A 22451-nucleotide genomic window follows, 5' to 3' on the forward strand; every position below is an offset into this window, starting at 1 on the left:
AAACATATAAGCCAGAAACAAAAGAGGTTAATGTGGGTCATTTTCACCAGGTTTGATGAAAAGTGGGGCTTAATATGACACAGCAGGATTGGCAGGTATGATGGGATGGATGAGCAGATGTTACTCTTTTGTCCAAACACGATACAAGTTCACCCTTAATAGGACCGTTTTTAAAAAAAAGTAAGCTCAAACACAAATATAATACAAAATTGTGTTGGGAAATTGTGTTAGATGTAAATATAAACAGAATACAATGATTTGCAAATCCTTTTCAACCCATATTCAATTGAATGCACTACAAAGACAACATATTTGATGTTAAAACTCATAAATTTAATTTTTTCTGCAAATAATAATTAACTTAGAATTTCATGGCAGCAACACGTGCCAAAGTAGTTGGGAAAGGGCATGTTCACCACTGTGTTACATCACCTTTTCTTTTAACAACACTCAATAGACGTTTGGGAACTGAGGAAACTAATTGTTGAAGCTTTTCCCAATTAGCCTGTACACGGTGGCAGAGGGGTTAGTGCGTCTGCCTCACAATACGAAGTTCCTGCAGTCCTGGGTTCAAATCCAGGCTCGGGATCTTTCTTTGTGGAGTTTGCATGTTCTCCCCGTGAATGCGTGGGTTCCCTCCGGGTACTCCGGCTTCCTCCCACTTCCAAAAACATGCACCTGGGGATAGGTTGATTGGCAACACTAAATTGGCCCTAGTGTGTGAATGTGAGTGTGAATGTTGTCTGTCTATCTGTGTTGGCCCTGCGATGAGGTGGCGACTTGTCCAGGGTGTACCCCGCCTTCCGCCCGATTGTAGCTGAGATAGGCGCCAGCGCCCCCCGCGACCCCGAAAGGGAATAAGCGGTAGAAAATGGATGGATGGATGGATGTTCACCACTGTGTTACATCACCTTTTCTTTTAACAACACTCAATAGACGTTTGGGAACTGAGGAAACTAATTGTTGAAGCTTTTCCCAATTAGCCTGTACACGGTGGCAGAGGGGTTAGTGCGTCTGCCTCACAATACGAAGTTCCTGCAGTCCTGGGTTCAAATCCAGGCTCGGGATCTTTCTTTGTGGAGTTTGCATGTTCTCCCCGTGACTGCGTGGGTTCCCTCCGGGTACTCCGGCTTCCTCCCACTTCCAAAAACATGCACCTGGGGATAGGCCCCTCCCACTTCCAAAGACATGCACCTGGGGATAGGTTGATTGGCAACACTAAATGGTCCCTAGTGTGTGAGTGTGAATGGTGTCTGTTTATTTGTGTTGGCCCTGCGATGAGGTGGCGACTTGTCCAGGGTGTACCCCGCCTTCCGCCCGATTGTAGCCCCCCGCGACCCCAAAGGGAATAAGCGGTAGAAAATGGATGGATGGATACGTGTGGGATGATCCAAATAATTGTTTGATGAGCATTCCTCAACTTTATCAGTATTTATTGCCACCTTTTCCAACTTCTTTGTCACGTGTTGCTGGCATCAAATTCTAAAGTTAATGAATATTTGCAAAAAAAAAAAAAAAGCTTATCAGTTTGAACATCAAATATGTTGTCTTTGTAGCATTTTCAACTGGGAACGGTGGCAATAAATACTGATAAAGTCGAGGATTGCTCGTCAAACACTTATTTGGAACATCCCACAGGTGTGCAGGATACTTGGGAACAGGTGGGTGTCTTTCAAAGCTTCAACAATTAGTTTCCTCAGTTCCCAAACGTTTATTGAGTGTTGTTAAAAGAAAAGGTGATGTAACACAGTGGTGAACATGCCCTTTCCCAACTACTTTGGCACGTGTTGCAGCCATGAAATTCTAAGTTAATTATTATTTGCAAAAAAAAACAACAGTTTATCAGTTTGAACATCAAATATGTTGTCTTTGTAGCATATTCAACTGAATATGGGTTGAAAAGGATTTGCAAATCATTGTATTCTGTTTATATTTACATCTAACACAATTTCCCAACTCATATGGAAACAGGGTTTGTATGACACAGCCGGATTGACAGGTATGACGAGCAGATGGTATTGTATGGTCCACACACACACGATACAAGATGACCCTTAATAGGACCGTTTTTAAAAAAAGTAAGCTCAAACACAAATAAATATACAAACTCCGTTTCCATATCAGTTGGGAAATTGTGTTAGATGTAAATATAAACAGAATACAATGATTTGCAAATCATTTTCAACCCATATTCAATTAAATGCACTACAAAGAAAACATATTTGATGTTCAAACTCATAAACTGTTGTTTTTTTGCAAATAATAATTAACTTAGAATTTCATGGCTGCAACACGTGCCAAAGTAGTTGGGAAAGGGCATGTTCACTAGGCCACTGAGTAATGTCCACACCAGTAGTATCGGACAAACTGCTCTTTGTTCTAAGGAGCTGTCTTAGAACCGGACACCATAGGTGGCTATGGATAAAGTACTGGCTGTCCAGAGTCGGGACCCAGGATGGACTGCTCGTCCAGAGTCGGGACCCAGGATGGACCGCTCGTCCAGAGTCGGGACCCGGGATGGACCGCTCGTCCAGAGTCGGGACCCGGGATGGACCGCTCGTCCAGAGTCGGGACCCGGGATGGACCGCTCGTCCAGAGTCGGGACCCGGGATGGACCGCTCGTCCAGAGTCGGGACCCGGGATGGACCGCTCGTCCAGAGTCGGGACCCGGGATGGACCGCTCGTCCAGAGTCGGGACCCGGGATGGACCGCTCGTCCAGAGTCGGGACCCGGGACGGACCGCTCGTCCAGAGTCGGGACCCGGGACCGACCGCTCGTCCAGAGTCGGGACCCGGGACCGACCGCTCGTCCAGAGTCGGGACCCGGGACGGACCGCTCGTCCAGAGTCGGGACCCGGGACGGACCGCTCGTCCAGAGTCGGGACCCGGGACGGACCGCTCGTCCAGAGTCGGGACCCGGGACGGACCGCTCGTCCAGAGTCGGGACCCGGGACGGACCGCTCGCCCAGAGTCGGGACCCGGGACGGACCGCTCGCCCAGAGTCGGGACCCGGGACGGACCGCTCGCCCAGAGTCGGGACCCGGGACGGACCGCTCGTCCAGAGTCGGGACCCGGGACGGACCGCTCGTCCAGAGTCGGGACCCGGGACGGACCGCTCGTCCAGAGTCGGGACCCGGGACGGACCGCTCGTCCAGAGTCGGGACCCGGGACGGACCGCTCGTCCAGAGTCGGGACCCGGGACGGACCGCTCGTCCAGAGTCGGGACCCTGGACGGACCGCTCGTCCAGAGTCGGGACCCAGGACGGACCGCTCGTCCAGAGTCGGGACCCAGGACGGACCGCTCGTCCAGAGTCGGGAGCCAGGACGGACCGCTCGTCCAGAGTCGGGAGCCAGGACGGACCGCTCGTCCAGAGTCGGGACCCAGGACGGACCGCTCGTCCAGAGTCGGGACCCAGGACGGACCGCTCGTTCAGTCGGGACCCAGGATGGACCGCTCGTCCAGAGTCGGGACCCAGGATGGACCGCTTGTCCAGATTCGGGACCCAGGATGGACCGCTTGTCCAGAGTCGGGACCCAGGATGGACCGCTCGCCTGTGTATCGGTTGGGCACATCTCTACGCTGCTGATCCGCCTCGACTTTGGACGGGACTCTCGCTACTATATTGGATCCACTTTGGACTGGACTCTCACCGTTATGTTAGATCCAGTATGGGTTGGACTTTCACAATACCATGTTTGGCCACGCTCGACATCCATTGCTTTCGGTCCCCTAGGGGAGGTTTGCCCACATATGCGGTCCTCTCCAAGGTTTCTCATAGTCATCATTGTCACTGTCACCGCCGTCCCACTGGGGTGAGTTTTTCCTTGCCCTTCTGTGGGCAAGGATGTCGTTGTGGTTTGTGCAGCCCTTTGATACACTTGTGATTTAGAGCTATATAAATAAACATTGATTGATTGATTCAGGTCAATACATACACATATAGATGTATGGTAGAAACTGGGACAACATCTTGGAGACGCCTTCTGCTCTGCACGGGGAAAGTATTATGAATTTGAGGACGAAATTGTGACAATTTGGATGTAAATGATGTTTTGGCTCGATCAAACACAAACGTTCTAATCTGGATTGTTGCTTCGAGAGTCCCTTAGGGACAGTGCAGCGAAGACGCAACAGACTCCTGGTAGTCCAACTCTGTTTGACGTGCCTGCAGAGCGACTCCAGGCCTACAGACATAACACACACACCATTGACCGCACATACAAGTAACTGGATCAGCACCAGAAGGACTACCGCTTTGTAACTAGAGCCCCCCACCCCACCACCACCACCACCCCGCAAGTTGTTGCTGACCTATTGTGCAAAGAATGAACCAATACAGGTAACGATTTGTGAATACAGTGAATATTGTTGTACTTGTGCAGTTGACTATCAACTATTTCATCACTCGCCTCACACTCTCTCAACCTTAAAACATGCAAATATTGTCTGAAAATATGACAGTTAAACGAAAAGCCTAAAAAGTCCTAAATATGAATTCGATAAAAAGAACAGAAAGCCGTAACTTTACCTACTGGTGAAATATTTGAATTACATCCGCAACCCCGAAAGCGACAAGGGGTAGAAAATTGGATGGATATTCGATCAAAAAAGAAAACTACAACATACCGTTACTTGTGGTAAATTTCGGAATTTCCAAAACCCAAAACCCAAAACCAGTGACGTTAGAACCTTGTGTAAATGGTAAATAAAAACAGAATTCAATGATTTGCAAATCCTTTTCAACTTCTATTCAATTGAACAGACTGCATTGTGCTATTTTAGGCTTCATAATGTTCCACACATTTTGGACTACAGGCAGGCCAGTGTAGTACCCGCACTCTTTTACTATAATAATAATAATAATGGATTAGATTTATATCGCGCTTTTCTATTGTTAGATACTCAAAGCGCTCACAGAGCAGTGGGAACCCATTATTCATTCACACCTATGAAGCCACGCTGTTGTAACATGTGGCTTGGCATCGTCTTGCTGAAATAAGCAGGGGCGCCCATGATAACGTTGCCTGGATGACAACATTTGTTGCTCCAAAACCTGTATGGACCTTTCAGCATTAATGGTGCCTTCACAGATGTGTAAGTTACCCATGCCTTGGGCACTAATGCACCTCCATACCATCGGAGATGCTGGCTTTTTAAACTTTGCGCCGAGATCAATCCGGATGGTTCTTTTCCTCTCCTCTCTCACAACGTCCACAGTTTCCAAAAACAATTTGAAATGTGGACTCGTCAGACCACACTTTTCCACTTTGCATCAGTCCATCTTATATGATCTCGGGCCCAGCGAAGCCGGTGGCCTTTCTGGGTGTTGTTGATAAACGGCTTTGGCTTCGCATAGTAGAGTTTTAACTTGCACTTACAGATGTAGCGACAAACTGTAGTTACTGACAGTGGTTTTTTGAAGTGTTCCTGAACTCACGTGGTGATATCCTTTACACACTGAAGTCACTTTTTGATGCAGCACCGCCTGAGGTATCCAAGGTCTGTAATATCATCGCTTACGTGCAGTGATTTCTCCAGATCCTCTGAACCTGTTGATGATATAACGGACCGTACATGATGAAATCTCAAAATTCCTTGCAATAGCTCGTTTAGAAATGTTCTTAAACTGTTCTACAATTTGCCCACGCATTTGTTCACAGAGTAGTGATCCTCGCCCCCATCCTTGTTTATGAATGACTGAACATTTTTTTTTCACACCCGATCACAGCACCTGCCTGTTCACCAATAAGTGTGTGATGAGCATTCCTCAACTTTCTCAGTCCTTTTTGCCACTTGTGCCAGCTTTTTTTAAACACATTGCAGGCGCCCAATTCCACATGAGCTGATATTTGCCAAAAATCAAGTTTATGTTCGAAGGTTAAATATATTGTCTTTGCAGTCTATTCAAATGAATATAGTGAAGTGAATTATATTTATATAGCGCTTTTCTCTAGTGACTCTAAGCGCTTTACATAGCGAAACCCAATATCTACGTTACATTTAAAGCAGTGTGGGTGGCGCTGGGAGCAGGTGGGTAAAGTGTTCTTGCCCAAGGACACAACGGCAGTGACTGGGATGGCGGAAGCGGGGATCGAACCTGGAACCCTCAAGTTGCTGGCCACTATACCGCCCCAATAATAGGTTGAAAAGGATTCGCACACCTCCAAAGACATGCACCTGGGGATAGGTTGATTGGCAACACTAAATTGGCCCTAGTGTGTGAATGTTGTTTGTCTATCTGTGTTGGCCCTGCGATGAGGTGGCGACTTGTCCAGGGTGTACCCCGCCTTCCGCCCGATTGTAGCTGAGATAGGCGCCAGCGCCCCCCGCGACCCCGAAAGGGAATAAGCGGTAGAAAATGGATGGGATGGATGTATTTTCCGCGCCAACTTCACTGGTTTTGGGGTTTGTACATCAGACTAAACAGCTCCACCTAGTGGTGAAGTTTGGGAATTACAGTTTTCGCACGCGTTTGACACTAAATTCCATTCATTCATTCGGACCGAGACTAGAGAACGCTTATAAATGTTCCGAATAAACGGACTCGCCTGCTCTTAAACCGAAGTAGCGGATATACGAGCATGAAAATGACCTTCTTTGTAACACAGCAGCAACTACATTAGTTAAAATAGAGCCATTAAAACAAAATGTAACAAAAATGGCGGTTAAATAAATAACAGTTGCAATATAATTGTCTATAAATACCCACACCTCGTCGTGCATGACACAAACCTCCCTTGGCGACACGTTCAACTCGATCGATCCAGCTACGAGTCACCGGAGGACACTTTTGACAGCTCTTGCTGCTCCCCATTCGCAACCTGTTTTAGCTCCGCCTCCTCCTCCGGGTTCCGCTCCGGCACGGCGTCCTCGCCGACCCCCAGCCCCCACGCCGACCCCTTGGGTTCGACTTTTGCGCAACTCAGCGCCGCCAGCGTCCACGTCCTGAAAGCCGCGCTCACGGCGAAGTAGAGCGGCGGCCTGAGGCAGGCGTGGACGCAGCCCAACGCCGCCGTGGCCATCAGGGAGGTCTTCGTGGCGGATGAGCCGAAGGTGTCCACCGCCAGAGTGACGTTGTACGGCAGCCAGCAGAAGCAGAACACGCCCGCCAGGATGAGGGTGGTGATCGCCGCCCGCTGGTCCCGGAGGCTCAAGGGCGGGCGCCGGAGCCACGGCAGCAGACAGGAGCAGCAGACCACCGCGGCGGCGGCGGCGCCGAAGAGGTGCTGAGGGAGGCGTGACGCCAGCCGCGTGTGGGCGGGGTAGAGGCTGGGCACGCACTGGGTCCACTCCTCCTTCCAAGGGTGGGGCTCCAGCGCCAGGAAGAGCCAGTCGGGCAGGGTGAGGAGCAGGGAGGACGCCCAGGCCAAGGCGCAGCTGAGGTGAGTCATCCTAGGCTTCCTGCGGGAAAACAGCGGCGTGGCGTGGACCCAAAACAGGTAGCGGTCCAGGCAGATGGCGGCCAGGAGGAAGACCCCGCAGAAGAAGTTGAGCTAGGAAGAGAGAGAGAGAAAAAAAATCAAAACACTTTTGCTTTCATTTCACCCCTTCTGGTGACCCTTCCCAGAAATGCTTGGAACTTTCACTTTCACTTTGTGTCCGGAGCAATATTTCTACTGAAGTGGACAAGAATGTTCTTTGGGACTCCATTCACACATTAATACAATGTTCACTTCTGTCCTTTGCTGGACCTCGGTTAGGTACATGTACACAGATTTATAACCGCAACATTGGGAGATGTTTGTCTATTCACACATCCGTATGTCCATTCACACACACAAGATGCAAGTCAGTCTGATCTGTTAGCTGCAGAATTTAAGAAGAACTCCACTGAGCTTGGAGAGGGTAAAATAACATTTTAAGACATTTGTTCACACACACACACACACACACACACGCACACACACACACACACACGCACACCTGGTCGCAACTTACTTTAAAAATAACACCACTGATCTTACATAGAGTAAAGCAACATTTTAAGACGTTTGTCCATTCACACATCTAGATAGATAGATAGTACTTTATTGATTCCTTCAGGAAAATTAAAATCTGTATGTCCATTCACACACACATGATGCAAGTCAGTCTAATCTGTTAGCTGCAGACCTGAAGAAGAACTCCACTGATCTTGGAGAGGGTAAAATAACATTTTAAGACATTTGTTCACACACACACACACACACACACACACACTCACACACACACACACACACACACACACACACACACACCTGGTCGCAACTTACTTTAAAAATAACGCCACTGATCTTGCATAAAGTAACATTTTAAGACGTTTGTCCATTCACACATCTGTATGTACATTCACACACACATGATGTTGGAGAGTGTAAAATAACATTTACACGCACACACACACACACACACACTCACACACACACACACACACCTGGTCGCTATGTACCTTAAAAATAACTCCACTGATCTTGCATGGACTAAAGTAACCTTTTAAGACGTTTGTCCATTCACACATCACACATACATTGCAATCTGCTCTCAACGGACCTGAAAAAGAACTCCACTGATCTTGCATAAAGTAACATTTTAAGACGTTTGTCCATTCACACATCACACATACATTGCAATCTGTTCGCACCATACCTTAAAAAGAACTCCTCTGATCTTGCATAAAGTAACATTTTAAGACGTTCGTCCATTCACACACATCTGTCTGTCCATTCACACACACAAATTGCAATCTGTTTGCAACATACCTTAAAAGGAACTCCTCTGATCTTGCATAAAGTAACATTTTAAGACGTTTGTCCACTCACACTTGCATGAATTGCAATTTGTTCGCAACATACCTTAAAACAAACTCCACTGTTGTTGTATAAAGTAACATTTTAAGACATTTGTCCATTCACACACATCTGTCTGTCCGTTCACACACACATACATACATGAATTGCAATTTGTTCGCAATGGACCTGAAAAAGAACTCCATTGATCTTGCATAAAGTAACATTTTAAGACGTTTTTCCATTCACACACACACATAAATTGCAATCTGTTCGCAACATACCTTAAAAAGAACTCCTCTGATCCTGCATAAAGTAACATTTTAAGACGTTTGTCCATTCACACTTGCATAAATTGCACTTTTTTTGCAACATACCTTAAAACAAACTCCACTGATGTTGCATAAAGTATAATTTTAAGAGGTTTGTCCATTCACACACATCTTTCCGTCCATTCACACACACATACATAAATTGCAATTTGTTCACAACGTACACTAAAAATAACTCCACTGATATTGCATAAAGTAACATTTTAAGACGTTTGTCCATTCACACGCACACAAAAATTTCAATCTGTTCGCAACATACCTTGAAAAGAACTCAGCTGATCTTGCATAAAGTAACAGTTTAAGACGTTTGTGCATTCACAGACATCAGTCTGTCCATTCACACATGCTTATAATGCAATGTGTTGGCACCACACCCTAAAAAGAACTACACTGATCTTGCATAAAGTAACATTTTGAGACGTTTGTCCATTCACACATGCTTATATTGCAATCTGTTGGCAGCGCACCTTAAAAAGAACTCCGCTGATTTTGCACACTGGAACATTTTAAGACGTTTTTCCATTCACAGACATTCACACATGCTTATAATGCAATCTGTCGGCAGCGCACCTTAAAAAGAACTCCACTGATCTTGCCTAAAGTAACATTTTAAGACGTTTGTCCATTCACACTTGCATACATTGCAATTTGTTCGCAACATACCTCAAAACAAACTCCACTGATGTTGTATAAAGTAACATTTTAAGACATTTGTCCATTCACACACACCTGTCTGTCCATTCACACACACATACATAAATTACAATTTGTTCACAACGTACACTAAAAATAACTCCACTGATATTGCATAAAGTAACATTTAAAGACGTTTGTCCATTCACACGAACACAAAAATTTCAATCTGTTCACAACATACCTTAAAAAGAACTCCGCTGATCTTGCATAAAGTAACATTTTAAGACGTTTGTCCATTCACACACATCTGTCTGTCCATTCACACATGCTTATAATGCAATCTGTTGGCAGCGCACCTTAAAAAGAACGCCACTGATCTTGCATAGAGTAACATTTTTATACGTTTGTCCATTCACACATGCTTATAATGCAATGTGTTGGCAGCGCACCTTAAAAAGAACTCCACTGATATTGCATAAAGTAACATTTTAAGACGTTTTTTCCATTCACACATGCTTATATTGCAATGAGTTTGCAGCACACCTTAAAAAGAACTCCACTGATATTGCATAAAGTAACATTTTAAGACGTTTGTCCATTCACACATGCTTATAATGCAATGTGTTGGCAGCGCACCTTAAAAAGAACTCCGCTGATTTTGCACATTGTAACATTTTAAGACGTTTGTCCATTCACAAACATCACAGACATTCACACATGCTTATAATGCAATGTGTTGGCAGCGCACCTTAAAAAGAACTCCAATGATCTTACTTAAAGTAACATTTTAAGAGGTTTGTCCATTCACAGACATCACAGACATTCACACATGCTTATAATGCAATCTGTTGGCAGCGCACCTTGAAAAGAACTCTTGCATAAAGTAACATTTTAAGACGTTTGTCCATTCACACACATCTGTCTGTCCATTCACACATGCTTATATTGAAATCTGTTGGCAGCGCACCTTAAAAAGAACTCCACTGATCTTGCATAAAGTAACATTTTAAGACATTTGTCCATTCACAGACATCTGTCTGTCCATTCACACATGCTTATATTGCAATCTGTTGGCAGCGCACCTTAAAAAGCACTCCACTGATCTTACTTAAAGTAACATTTTAAGAGGTTTGTCCATTCACAGACATCACAGACATTCACACATGCTTATAATGCAATCTGTTGGCAGCGCACCTTGAAAAGAACTCTTGCATAAAGTAACATTTTAAGACGTTTGTCCATTCACACACATCTGTCTGTCCATTCACACATGCTTGTATTGAAATCTGTTGGCAGCGCACCTTAAAAAGAACTCCACTGATCTTGCATAAAGTAACATTTTAAGACATTTGTCCATTCACAGACATCTGTCTGTCCATTCACACATGCTTATATTGCAATCTGTTGGCAGCGCACCTTAAAAAGCACTCCACCGATCTTACTTAAAGTAACATTTTAAGAGGTTTGTCCATTCACAGACATTCACACATGCTTATAATGCAATCTGTTGGCAGCGCACCTTGAAAAGAACTCTTGCATAAAGTAACATTTTAAGACGTTTGTCCCTTCACACATATTTAGAATGCAATGTGTTGGCAGCGCACCTTAAAAAGAACTCCACTGATCATGCAGAGAGTAACATTTTAAGAGGTTTGTCCATTCACAGACATCACAGACATTCACACATGCTTATACTGCAATGAGTTTGCAGCGCACCTAAAAAAGAACTCTATTGATCTTACTTAAAGTAACATTTTAAGAGGTTTGTCCATTCACAGACATCACAGACATTCACACATGCTTATAATGCAATCTGTTGGCAGCGCACCTTGAAAAGAACTCTTGCATAAAGTAACATTTTAAGACGTTTGTCCATTCACACACATCTGTCTGTCCATTCACACATGCTTATATTGAAATCTGTTGGCAGCGCACCTTAAAAAGAACTCCACTGATCTTGCATAAAGTAACATTTTAAGACATTTGTCCATTCACAGACATCTGTCTGTCCATTCACACATGCTTATATTGCAATCTGTTGGCAGCGCACCTTAAAAAGCACTCCACTGATCTTACTTAAAGTAACATTTTAAGAGGTTTGTCCATTCACAGACATCACAGACATTCACACATGCTTGTAATGCAATCTGTTGGCAGCGCACCTTGAAAAGAACTCTTGCATAAAGTAACATTTTTAGACGTTTGTCCATTCACACATACTTATAATGCAATGTGTTGGCAGCGCACCTTAAAACGAACTCCTCTGATCTTGCAGAGAGTAACATTTTAAGACGTTTGTCCATTCACACATGCTTATAATGCAATGAGTTGGCAGCGCACCTAAAAAAGAACTCTACTGATCTTACTTAAAGTAACATTTTAAGAGGTTTGTCCATTCACACATGCTTATAATGCAATGAGTTTGCAGCGCACCTAAAAAAGAACTCTACTGATCTTACTTAAAGTAACATTTTAAGACGTTTGTCCATTCACACATGCTTATAATGCAATGAGTTTGCTGCTCGCCTTAAAAAGAACTCCACTGATCTTGCAGAGTAACATTTTAAGAGGTTTGTCCATTCACAGACATTCACACATGCTTATAATGCAATGTGTTGGCTGCGCACCTAAAAAAGAACTCTACTGATCTTACTTAAAGTAACATTTTAAGACGTTTGTCCATTCACACATGCTTATAATGCAATCTGTTGGCAGCGCACCTTAAAAAAAACTCTTGCATAAAGTAACATTTTAAGACGTTTGTCCATTCACAGACATTCACACATGCTTATAATGCAATGTGTTGGCAGCGCACCTTAAAAATAACTCCACTGATCTTGCATAAAGTAACATTTTTAGACATTTGTCCATTCACACATGCTTATAATGCAATCTGTTGGCAGCGCACCTTGAAAAGAACTCTTGCATAAAGTAACATTTTTAGACGTTTGTCCATTCACACATACTTATAATGCAATGTGTTGGCAGCGCACCTTAAAACGAACTCCTCTGATCTTGCAGAGAGTAACATTTTAAGAGGTTTGTCCATTCACAGACATTCACACATGCTTATAATGCAATGTGTTGGCTGCGCACCTTAAAAAGAACTCCACTGATCTTGCATAAAGTAACATTTTAAGAGGTTTGTCCATTCACACATACTTATAATGCAATGTGTTGGCAGCCAACCTTAACAAGAACTCCACTGATCTTGCAGAGAGTAACATTTTAAGAGGTTTGTCCATTCACAGACATTCACACCTGCTTATAATGCAATGAGTTTGCAGCACACCTAAAAACGAACTCTACTGATCTTACTTAAAGTAACATTTTAAGACGTTTGTCCATTCACACCTGCTTATAATGCAATGTGTTGGCAGCTCACCTTAAAAAGAACTCCACTGATCTAGCAGAGAGTAACATTTTAAGAGGTTTGTCCATTCACACCTGCTTATAATGCAATGTGTTGGCAGCTCACCTTAAAAAGAACTCCACTGATCTTGCAGAGAGCGAGCCCCACACACCACCCGCAGCTCTGCGAGGCCTGGGCGGCCCACAGGGGCAGGGTCACCAGGAGCAGGAGGTCCGCGACGCTCAGGTGGAGGACGAAGGTGTCCGACGTCCTCCAAGCTCGCTTCTTCTGCGCCAGAAAGGCCAGCAGCAGTCCATTCCCCAGCAGGCCCGCCACCAGAACCACCGAGTACACCAGCGGAATCCACACCGCCCGGGCCCTTCGGGACTCCGGGTCGTCGTCCGTGTACACGTAGTCGTCGCCGTAGTCGTAGCTGGAGTTCAGGCGGAACAGGCCGTCCAGATTGACGTCCATGTTGGCTCTGGAGACGTAAAGAGACACACCACTGACGTTTTGTCTAAAATGTTTGGGAGACGACAGCTGCATGAGTTCAACCCTCCCCTGAGTTTGTGAAGTGAATTCTTCAGAGTTTCCGGGCTTTTTAAAGACAACAGGCGGAGGTCTCACATGCTGCAACGTCATCGGATGAAGCAACGGCGCAGTGGGTTCACGGAGAAGTTCCCCGGCGTCACACACACACACACACACACACACACACACACACACACACACATACACACACACACACACACTCACACACACACACACTGACACATCTGACCTTCAAAAAGCACCCCGTGCATTTACACGAACTGAAAGCTCTTCTGCTTTTCCACCAAGATGATGTAAAATGCAACTGTCATGGCTAAAATGACGATTTGTTCATCACGTGAAGACTTGCGTGGCGATGTTATTTTTATATTTTCACCTCGTTACGTGAGGGTAGCTCAATGTTTACGCAATTCAGATTCGTTCGATTCATTTTGCCGGAAGAAAAACAGAAATACAAATCATCTGTTCCAGTGTCAAACTGTCCCCATGGTATAATAATGCTTAGCTTCCATAAGAACTCCAGAGTGAAATGTAAAAACGATACAACTTCAGACTGGGGATGCACCGATTCACATTTTTCACTTCTAATTCTAAGCTTATACTTGAATTTGGATATCTGCGGATAACGACACCTTTTTTTATGTATTTCCTTTATTATTGCATTGTCATTGTTGATTTTATGTTTATTTTATTTTAGGACTCCGGCTTATTAGGGATTCCCAAAGCCCAAAAAAAGTCTGCGGGCTATAGAGCTTTTTCATTCCGGGCTCCAGTACTCTGGAATGCCCTCCCGGTAAAAGTTCGAGATGCCACCTCAGTAGAAGCATTTAAGTCTCACCTTAAAACTCATTTGTATACTCTAACCTTTAAATAGACTCCCTTTTTAGACCAGTTGATCTGCCGTTTCTTTTCTTTTTCTCCTATGTCCCACTCTCCCTTGTGGAGGGGGTCCGGTCCGATCCGGTGGCCATGTACTGCTTGCCTGTGTATCGGCTGGGGACATATCTGCGCTGCTGATCCGCCTCCGCTTGGGATGGTTTCCTGCTGGATCCGCTTTGGACTGGACTCTCGCGACTGTGTTGGATCCATTATGGATTGAACTTTCACAGTATCATGTTAGACCCGCTCGACATCCATTGCTTTCGTCCTCTCCAAGGTTCTCATAGTCATCATTGTCACCGACGTCCCACTGGGTGTGAGTTTTCCTTGCCCTTATGTGGGCCTACCGAGGATGTGGTAGTGGTTTGTGCAGCCCTTTGAGACACTAGTGATTTAGGGCTATATAAGTAAACATTGATTGATTGATTGATTGATGTGGTGCTGCCATGATTAGTCATTGCTAACGACCGTGAAAATGAGTCAATGGCAATATTTCCTGTCCATCGTTTTCCTGTTGACAGCCTATTCATTGTTGGTCTCCCAGAGATTTAGCGGGTGCAGCTAACTAAAGTACAGTGGAACCTCAATTTTTCGATCAAAGGGTCCTTGAACGTGGAACCGAAAAGTTTGTGTCGTGAAGCAGTGTTCCCCATAAGAATCCATGTAAAAATTAATTATTGGTTGTGTGTATATATATCAATCAATCAATGTTTATTTATATAGCCCTAAATCACAAATGTCTCAAAGGACCGTACAAACCACTAAGACTACGACATCCTCGAAAGAACCCACATTACCCATATATATCTATACAACCCCACCCACCTCAACCGATGCACGGAGGGGGAGGGGGAATTTGGTGCTAGCGAGGGGGTGTATAATGTAGCCCGGAAGAGTTACGGATGCATGGGATTCTGGGTATTTGGTCTGTTGCCTTTATGTTGTGTTACAGTGTGGATGTTATCCCGAAATGTGTTTGTCATTCTTGTTTGGTGTGGGTTCACAGTGTAACACATATTAGTAAGAGTGTTAAAAGTTGTTTAAACGGGCACTCTCAGTGTGACCTGTATGGATGTTGACCAAGTATGTCCTTATTATTGTTGTAAATCAGTAAATGGCCACAAGAATAGTTACTCTGATATTCGGGAGTCTCCCGGAAAATCTGTGAGGGTTGGCAAGTGTGATGCTGTTAGGCGGCATTCATTTAAAACTTGCGCACCGCACTAACATTTAATTTTCAGATTAAGGCGCGGGCCGCTTGTCTGAGACCCCTGGTTTATACATAGCACAAATAAAAATAAAAAAACTCTGTATGCAGTATTATTTCATTTTAAATTTCAAAAGAGTTTTCTGGCTCCCATTGTTTTCTTTATTTTGTGAAATGGGTCGAAATGGCTCTTTGAGTGGTAAATGTTGCCGACCCCTGATATAGATGTGTGTGTGTATATATATATATATGTATATATATATATATATATATATATATATATATATATATATACATATATATATATATACACATACATACACATATATATATATATATATATATATATATATATGTGTCTTGATTGGATTATCCAGAGAATAATGCTCGATACCGTGGTAGAGCGCAATATGTAGGTGTGGGAAAAATCACAAGAATACTTCATCTCTACAGAACTGTTTCATGAGGGGTTCCCTCAATCATCAGGAGAAAAAAAAAATCTCCTGATGATTGAGGGAAACCCTCATGAAACAGTTCTGTAGAGATGAAGTAGTCTTGTGATTTTTCCCACACCTACATATACATATATATATATATATATATATATATATATATATATATAAATATACACACACACACATGTATGCATGTGTGTATATATGTAAATCCTAGTCAGATATATACACACACACATACAGAAATATATACACACATACACACATATATATATATATACACACACACACACATATATATATATACACACACATATATATATATACACATATATATCTCTACACATACACATATATATATATTCCATAATTTAACTCCACATAAAGATATGCTAAAGGTCTTAAGTGTTGTACATGCATACATTCTTTGAAGTTATATTTGTTTTCTTCTTTTGCAGTCACCTGAAATGGTTTTCACTTCACAGGTGTGCTTTAAGCTCGTCGAGAGAATGCCAAGAGTGTGCATAGCAGCAATAAGAGCACAGTGTGGCTATTTTGAAGAAACTCAAATACAAAACATGGTTTCAATTATTTCACCTTTTTTTTTGTTAAGTACATAACTCCACATGTGATCATTCATCGTTTTGATGCCTTCAGTGACAATCTACAATGTAAATAGTCATGAAAATAAAGAAAACACATTGAATGAGAAGGTGTGTGCTGTATAAATGGACATGTTTAGATTACATTATAGCACATAACACATGCTTTACCCATGTTTTGTTGCTTTTTTATCCACAAAAAGTCATGTAAATTATATGTTTAAAGGCCTACTGAAAGCCACTACTACCGACCACGCAGTCTGATAGTTTATATATCAATGATGAAATATTAACATTGCAACACATGCCAATACGGCCGCTTTAGTTTACTAAATTGCAATTTTTAATTTCCCGCGAATTATCCTGTTGAAAACGTCGCAGAATGATGACGCGTGCGTGTGACGTCACCGGTGGTAGCGGACACGTTCTCCCAGCGCCACTCACGGCTAAAAGTAGTCTGTTTTTATCGCATAATTACACAGTATTCTGGACATCTGTGTTGCTGAATCTTTTGCGATTTGTTCATTTAATAATGGAGACGTCAAAGAAGAATGCTGTTGCTGGAAAGCGGTGGATTGCAGCTGCCTTTAGCAACACAAACACGGCTGGTGTTTCTTTGTTTGTTGTGAAGCTTTAATATGGAACAGAGCGGTCAAGCCAACATGTTTCTCTACCACATGTCAACCGGCAGGTTTCGGTGAGAAATGTGTGGTAATAAGTCGGCTCTTACCGTAAACATGTCGTTCCTCCCGCAGCTAACAAAGAGGCAGCTGCGACTTTCTTGGCTCCTCCATTGCTTCCCTCAGAGACACTGGCGGTCACCACACCCCTCTGACTTTCAGGTATGACTTTATAATCTCACTAAAACACTAGTATCACAATAAGCGGATAAGGGATTTTCCAGAATTATTCTAGTAAATGTGTCTAATAACATCTGAATCGCTCCCACTGCCCTCGTCTTTTTTGTTGTTGTCTTCTAGTCCTTCATTCTCACTTTCATCATCCACAAATCTTTCATCCTGGCTCCAATTAATGGGGAAATTGTGGCTTTCTCGGTCCGAATCGCTCTCGCTGCTGGTGGCCATGATTGTAAACAATGTTCAGATGCAATTTGTTCAATTAATAATGGAGACGTCAAAGAAGAATGCTATTGGTGGAAAGCGGTGGATTGCAGCTGCCTTTAGCAACCAAAACACAGCCGGTGTTTCTTTGTTTGTTGTGAAGCTTTAATATGGAACAGAGCGGTCAAGCGAACATGTTTCTCTACCACATGTCAACCGGCAAGTTTTTGGATGAGAAAATTGTGATATTACCGGAGACTTGAGCGGAGTTTGCGTCCTCCTGCAGCAGCTGTCAAAAAGGCAGCTGTGACTTTCTTGGCTCCTTCATGGCTTCACTCAGAGACACTGACGGTCACTGCAGGTACCATATAATCTCACTAAAACACTAGAATACAATAAGCAGATAAGGGATTTTCCAGAATTATCCTAGTAAATGTGTCTAATAACATCTGAATCGCTCCCACTGCCGTCGCCGTTTCTTTTCTTTTTTTCTCTAGTCCTTCACTCTCACTTTCCTCATCCACAAATCTTTCATCCTGGCTCCAATTAATGGGGAAATTGTGGCTTTCTCGGTCCGAATCGCTCTCGCTGCTGGTGGCCATGATTGTAAACAATGTTCAGATGTGACTTTATTGTCGATGTTCTCTACTAAATCAGCAAAAATATGGCAAAATTGCAAAAATGATCAAGTATGACGGATAGAATGGACCTGCGATCCCCGTTTAAATAAGAAAATCGCATTTCAGTAAGCCTTTAAAGCGAGTGACAAGTAAACAATGTTATATTTATCGAGTCCCCAAACAAAGCCTGCTTACCTGCGATAGAACGTCAACGTGCAGCAAAGTCTTGGGAAAAAAATTGAACAGGAAAATGTCTTCTTCCTTCTTCTCCCCGCCGTGTGTGTTGCCTTCCTTCAAACACAACAGTTTTTAAGCTGTCGTTTTTGGCAGCAGTTTCAACCCAGAAGGAAAACGAAACCAGTTTGAAAGCGGATAGTGTTTTTGTTTTTTTGGGCAGTGTGAGTCCGCGCGGTGACACATGCCATCAAAACAACACAAGACGAATACAAACTACAGCGGGAATTTTAACTGACCCACCTCGATTCAAATATGTTACAACGGCATTAAAAACAATACGAATAAATAATAATAACTCATTTTAGTCAACAAATGTCACCTCGACCTCACGGTGCCTGCGTCGCAATGCCAAGTCATGTCTGCACTGCACAGACAAGGCGGATATAAGCTTTTCAAAATAAAATCCAATCGACGTCAATTTACGAAATAAACACGTTAAGTGACTTGAAAAAATACATTTAAAGTATATTAAGTTATTTAACATTACAATTAACATTTTTATATTAGATATGTCGTATTAACAAGAGGGTATGGTTAGATTCAGTTTTAACTTGAAAGCTATTTCGTATATTCCGGTTGATGGAAGCCTTGACTTGACTTGTAAACAAAGCGCGGTGAAACAAAGCGCCGCGCTAGAAGAATTTGTCCACTAGAGGGCACTGTTTATTCTTTAAAAATATTTTCTTGACAATCAGAATCAGAAATACTTTAATAATCCTCGAAGGGAAATTAAAGATTTTCAACACAATCCCATTCAAGAGCAGACAAACATTACAGGGGGACAGAACAGGATCGCTGACGGGTCTGCCTACACTAACATAATAGTGAGAGTCCAGTCCATAATGGCTCTAACATAATAGTGAGAGTCCAGTCCATAGTGGATCTAACATAATAGTAAGAGTCCAGTCCATAGTAGATCTAACATAATAGTGAGAGTCCAGTCCATAGTGGATCTAACATAATAGTGAGAGTCCAGTCCATAGTGGATCTAACATAATAGTGAGAGTCCAGTCCATAGTGGATCTAACATAATAGTGAGAGTCCAGTCCACAGTGGATCTAACATAATAGTAAGAGTCCAGTCCATAGTGGATCTAACATAATAGTGAGAGTCCAGTCCATAATGGATCCAACATAATAGTGAGAGTCCAGTCCATAGTGGATCTAACATAATAGTGAGAGTCCAGTCCACGGTGGATCTAACGTAATAGTGAGAGTCCAGTCCATAGTGGATCTAACATAATAGTAAGAGTCCAGTCCATAGTGGCTCTAACATAATAGTGAGAGTCCAGTCCATAGTGGATCTAACATAATAGTGAGAGTCCTGTCCATAGTGGATCTAACATAATAGTGAGAGTCCAGTCCATAGTGGATCTAACATAATAGTAAGAGTCCAGTCCATAGTGGATCCGACATAGTAGTGAGAGTCCAGTCCATAGTGGATCTAACATAATAGTAAGAGTCCAGTCCATAGTGGATCTAACATAATAGTAAGAGTCCAGTCCATAGTGGATCTAACATAATAGTAAGAGTCCAGTCCATAGTGGATCTAACATAATAGTAAGAGTCCAGTCCATAGTGGATCTAACATAATAGTGAGAGTCCAGTCCATAGTGGATCTAACATAATAGTAAGAGTCCAGTCCATAGTGGATCCGACATAGTAGTGAGAGTCCAGTCCATAGTGGATCTAACATAATAGTGAGAGTCCAGTCCATAGTGGATCTAACATAATAGTGAGAGTCCAGTCCATAGTGGATCTAACATAATAGTGAGAGTCCAGTCCATAGTGGATCCAACATAATAGTAAGAGTCCAGTCCATAGTGGATCCGACATAGTAGTGAGAGTCCAGTCCATAGTGGATCCAACATAATAGTGAGAGTCCAGTCCATAGTGGATCTAACATAATAGTAAGAGTCCAGTCCATAGTGGATCCGACATAGTAGTGAGAGTCCAGTCCATAGTGGATCTAACATAATAGTAAGAGTCCAGTCCATAGTGGATCTAACATAATAGTAAGAGTCCAGTCCATAGTGGATCTAACATAATAGTAAGAGTCCAGTCCATAGTGGATCTAACATAATAGTAAGAGTCCAGTCCATAGTGGATCTAACATAATAGTGAGAGTCCAGTCCATAGTGGATCTAACATAATAGTAAGAGTCCAGTCCATAGTGGATCTAACATAATAGTGAGAGTCCAGTCCATAGTGGATCTAACATAATAGTGAGAGTCCAGTCCATAGTGGATCTAACATAATAGTAAGAGTCCAGTCCATAGTGGATCCGACATAGTAGTGAGAGTCCAGTCCATAGTGGATCCAACATAATAGTGAGAGTCCATGGCAAAGGACTCCACAGGAGTCCTTTGCCATGGGCCTGCGGACCCTAATAATTTGTAATTCCATATTAAATCATATCATGCTATTTATGTATATGATATTGTATTGTGTTATGTTGGGTTGTTATACTGTGTACCTTTTTTATGTTACAATGTGTTTTTTTAATTGTATTTTACCACACACATACACAATTTAATATAAAACAATAGTATACAATTACAACGAAACAATATCAAATATAAAACATGCAAAACGATTGAATAAATTGCTTTTCAGCATCCACACCATTAAATATTGTTTTATCAACATTACATGGTTTTTCGAGTCAAATATTCCATTTTAGAGATCAGATCAATCATGTTAAAATAAAATAAAAATAAAAAAGCAGTTTGCTGTAGTGCAAAAATATTTATTTTGTTTGTTCACGAGCACAGACAACATATAAAAACATTTTCCCAACATTTTACAATGTGAGGAAATGCTATTTCAAAAAATACAAAAAAACATTTAAAAAAGTGGAATGAGGTGAAATCTAACAAGAAAAAGTTGACACAAAGTTGTCCTGCGGGCTGTTTTTTTTTTGTTGTTGTTTTTCCATTGCTCAAACAAACAAAACAATAATACCAAAAAAATCTATGTTATAATCAATTATTTTAAAGGCTCCAATTACTTCAAAAACTTTACTTTAAAATGTTTGATGTGCCAAAAATATTGCATATATTGTGTGATTGCCATATAAAAACAAAAGTTTTTTTTTTTTTTACAAAAGACCATAAAACAAAATAGTTTAAATTTAAAATCAACAGATATATCTGAAGTTGATCTCGTAACTTAAGAGTTGAAAGTTAAAAAATATATACAATAAAAATGTATTACTCTATGAGTGGGGCACCTTTTGGATCCTAAAGATATTTAGTGGGATTTTATTTATCTTTACACTGTGATTACTCAAAAAAAATAATAGTGAATTAAAATCCATGTTGTCCTGCATTATTGATCTTTTATGGTTCTGATTACTAAATACAGCATATTTCAGTTTTACTATAAAAACAAAGTTATCTTTGACAAAAAAGGCCAAAAAATTATTATTATTTTTTTTTTTTAACTTCATATTTACTGTAAGCGTTAAACAATTAAAAAATAATAATAATTTTACTTATTTTTAACATTTTAATGACTGAGACCCTTTATGGTCCCCGGGACCCCTAAAGGTAAAATATATATATATATATATATATATCTATATCTATATATATATATATATATATATATATATATATATATATATATATATATATATATATATATATTTTCTCATGGTTTGAAAATGTAAAAATATCAAAATGACCCCCGCATGCTTTGTCAAGGTGGTGGGGTCGCTGCTTGCTGTGGGGTCGTTCTCCCAGGAAGGCAG

General features: G+C 42.1%; 1 protein-coding gene across 4 annotated transcripts in view; it reads right to left on the minus strand.

The window, feature by feature from the left end:
- LOC133561642 (C-X-C chemokine receptor type 3-like) overlaps positions 1–19052 on the minus strand; it is a 29506-nt gene extending 10454 nt beyond the window's left edge. For 2 of the 4 annotated variants that reach the window (XR_009808747.1, XM_061915062.1), the window contains exons 1-3: positions 18657–19052; positions 13212–13566; positions 6733–7493 (exon numbers count right to left, since the gene is read on the minus strand). Coding sequence is in view for 3 of the 4 variants with exons in the window: in XM_061915062.1 (XP_061771046.1) it covers positions 6768–7493; positions 13212–13559 (1074 nt within the window). In the remaining variant the exon portion in view is untranslated. Of the gene's footprint in view, positions 1–4343; positions 7494–13211; positions 13603–18656 lie in introns of those variants that run through there. The other 2 variants (XM_061915061.1, XM_061915063.1) reach the window with 2 other exon arrangements.
- Positions 19053–22451: the final 3399 nt, after the last annotated feature.

This window comes from Nerophis ophidion, linkage group LG11 (assembly GCF_033978795.1).
Source record: "Nerophis ophidion isolate RoL-2023_Sa linkage group LG11, RoL_Noph_v1.0, whole genome shotgun sequence".
NCBI lineage: Eukaryota > Metazoa > Chordata > Actinopteri > Syngnathiformes > Syngnathidae > Nerophis > Nerophis ophidion.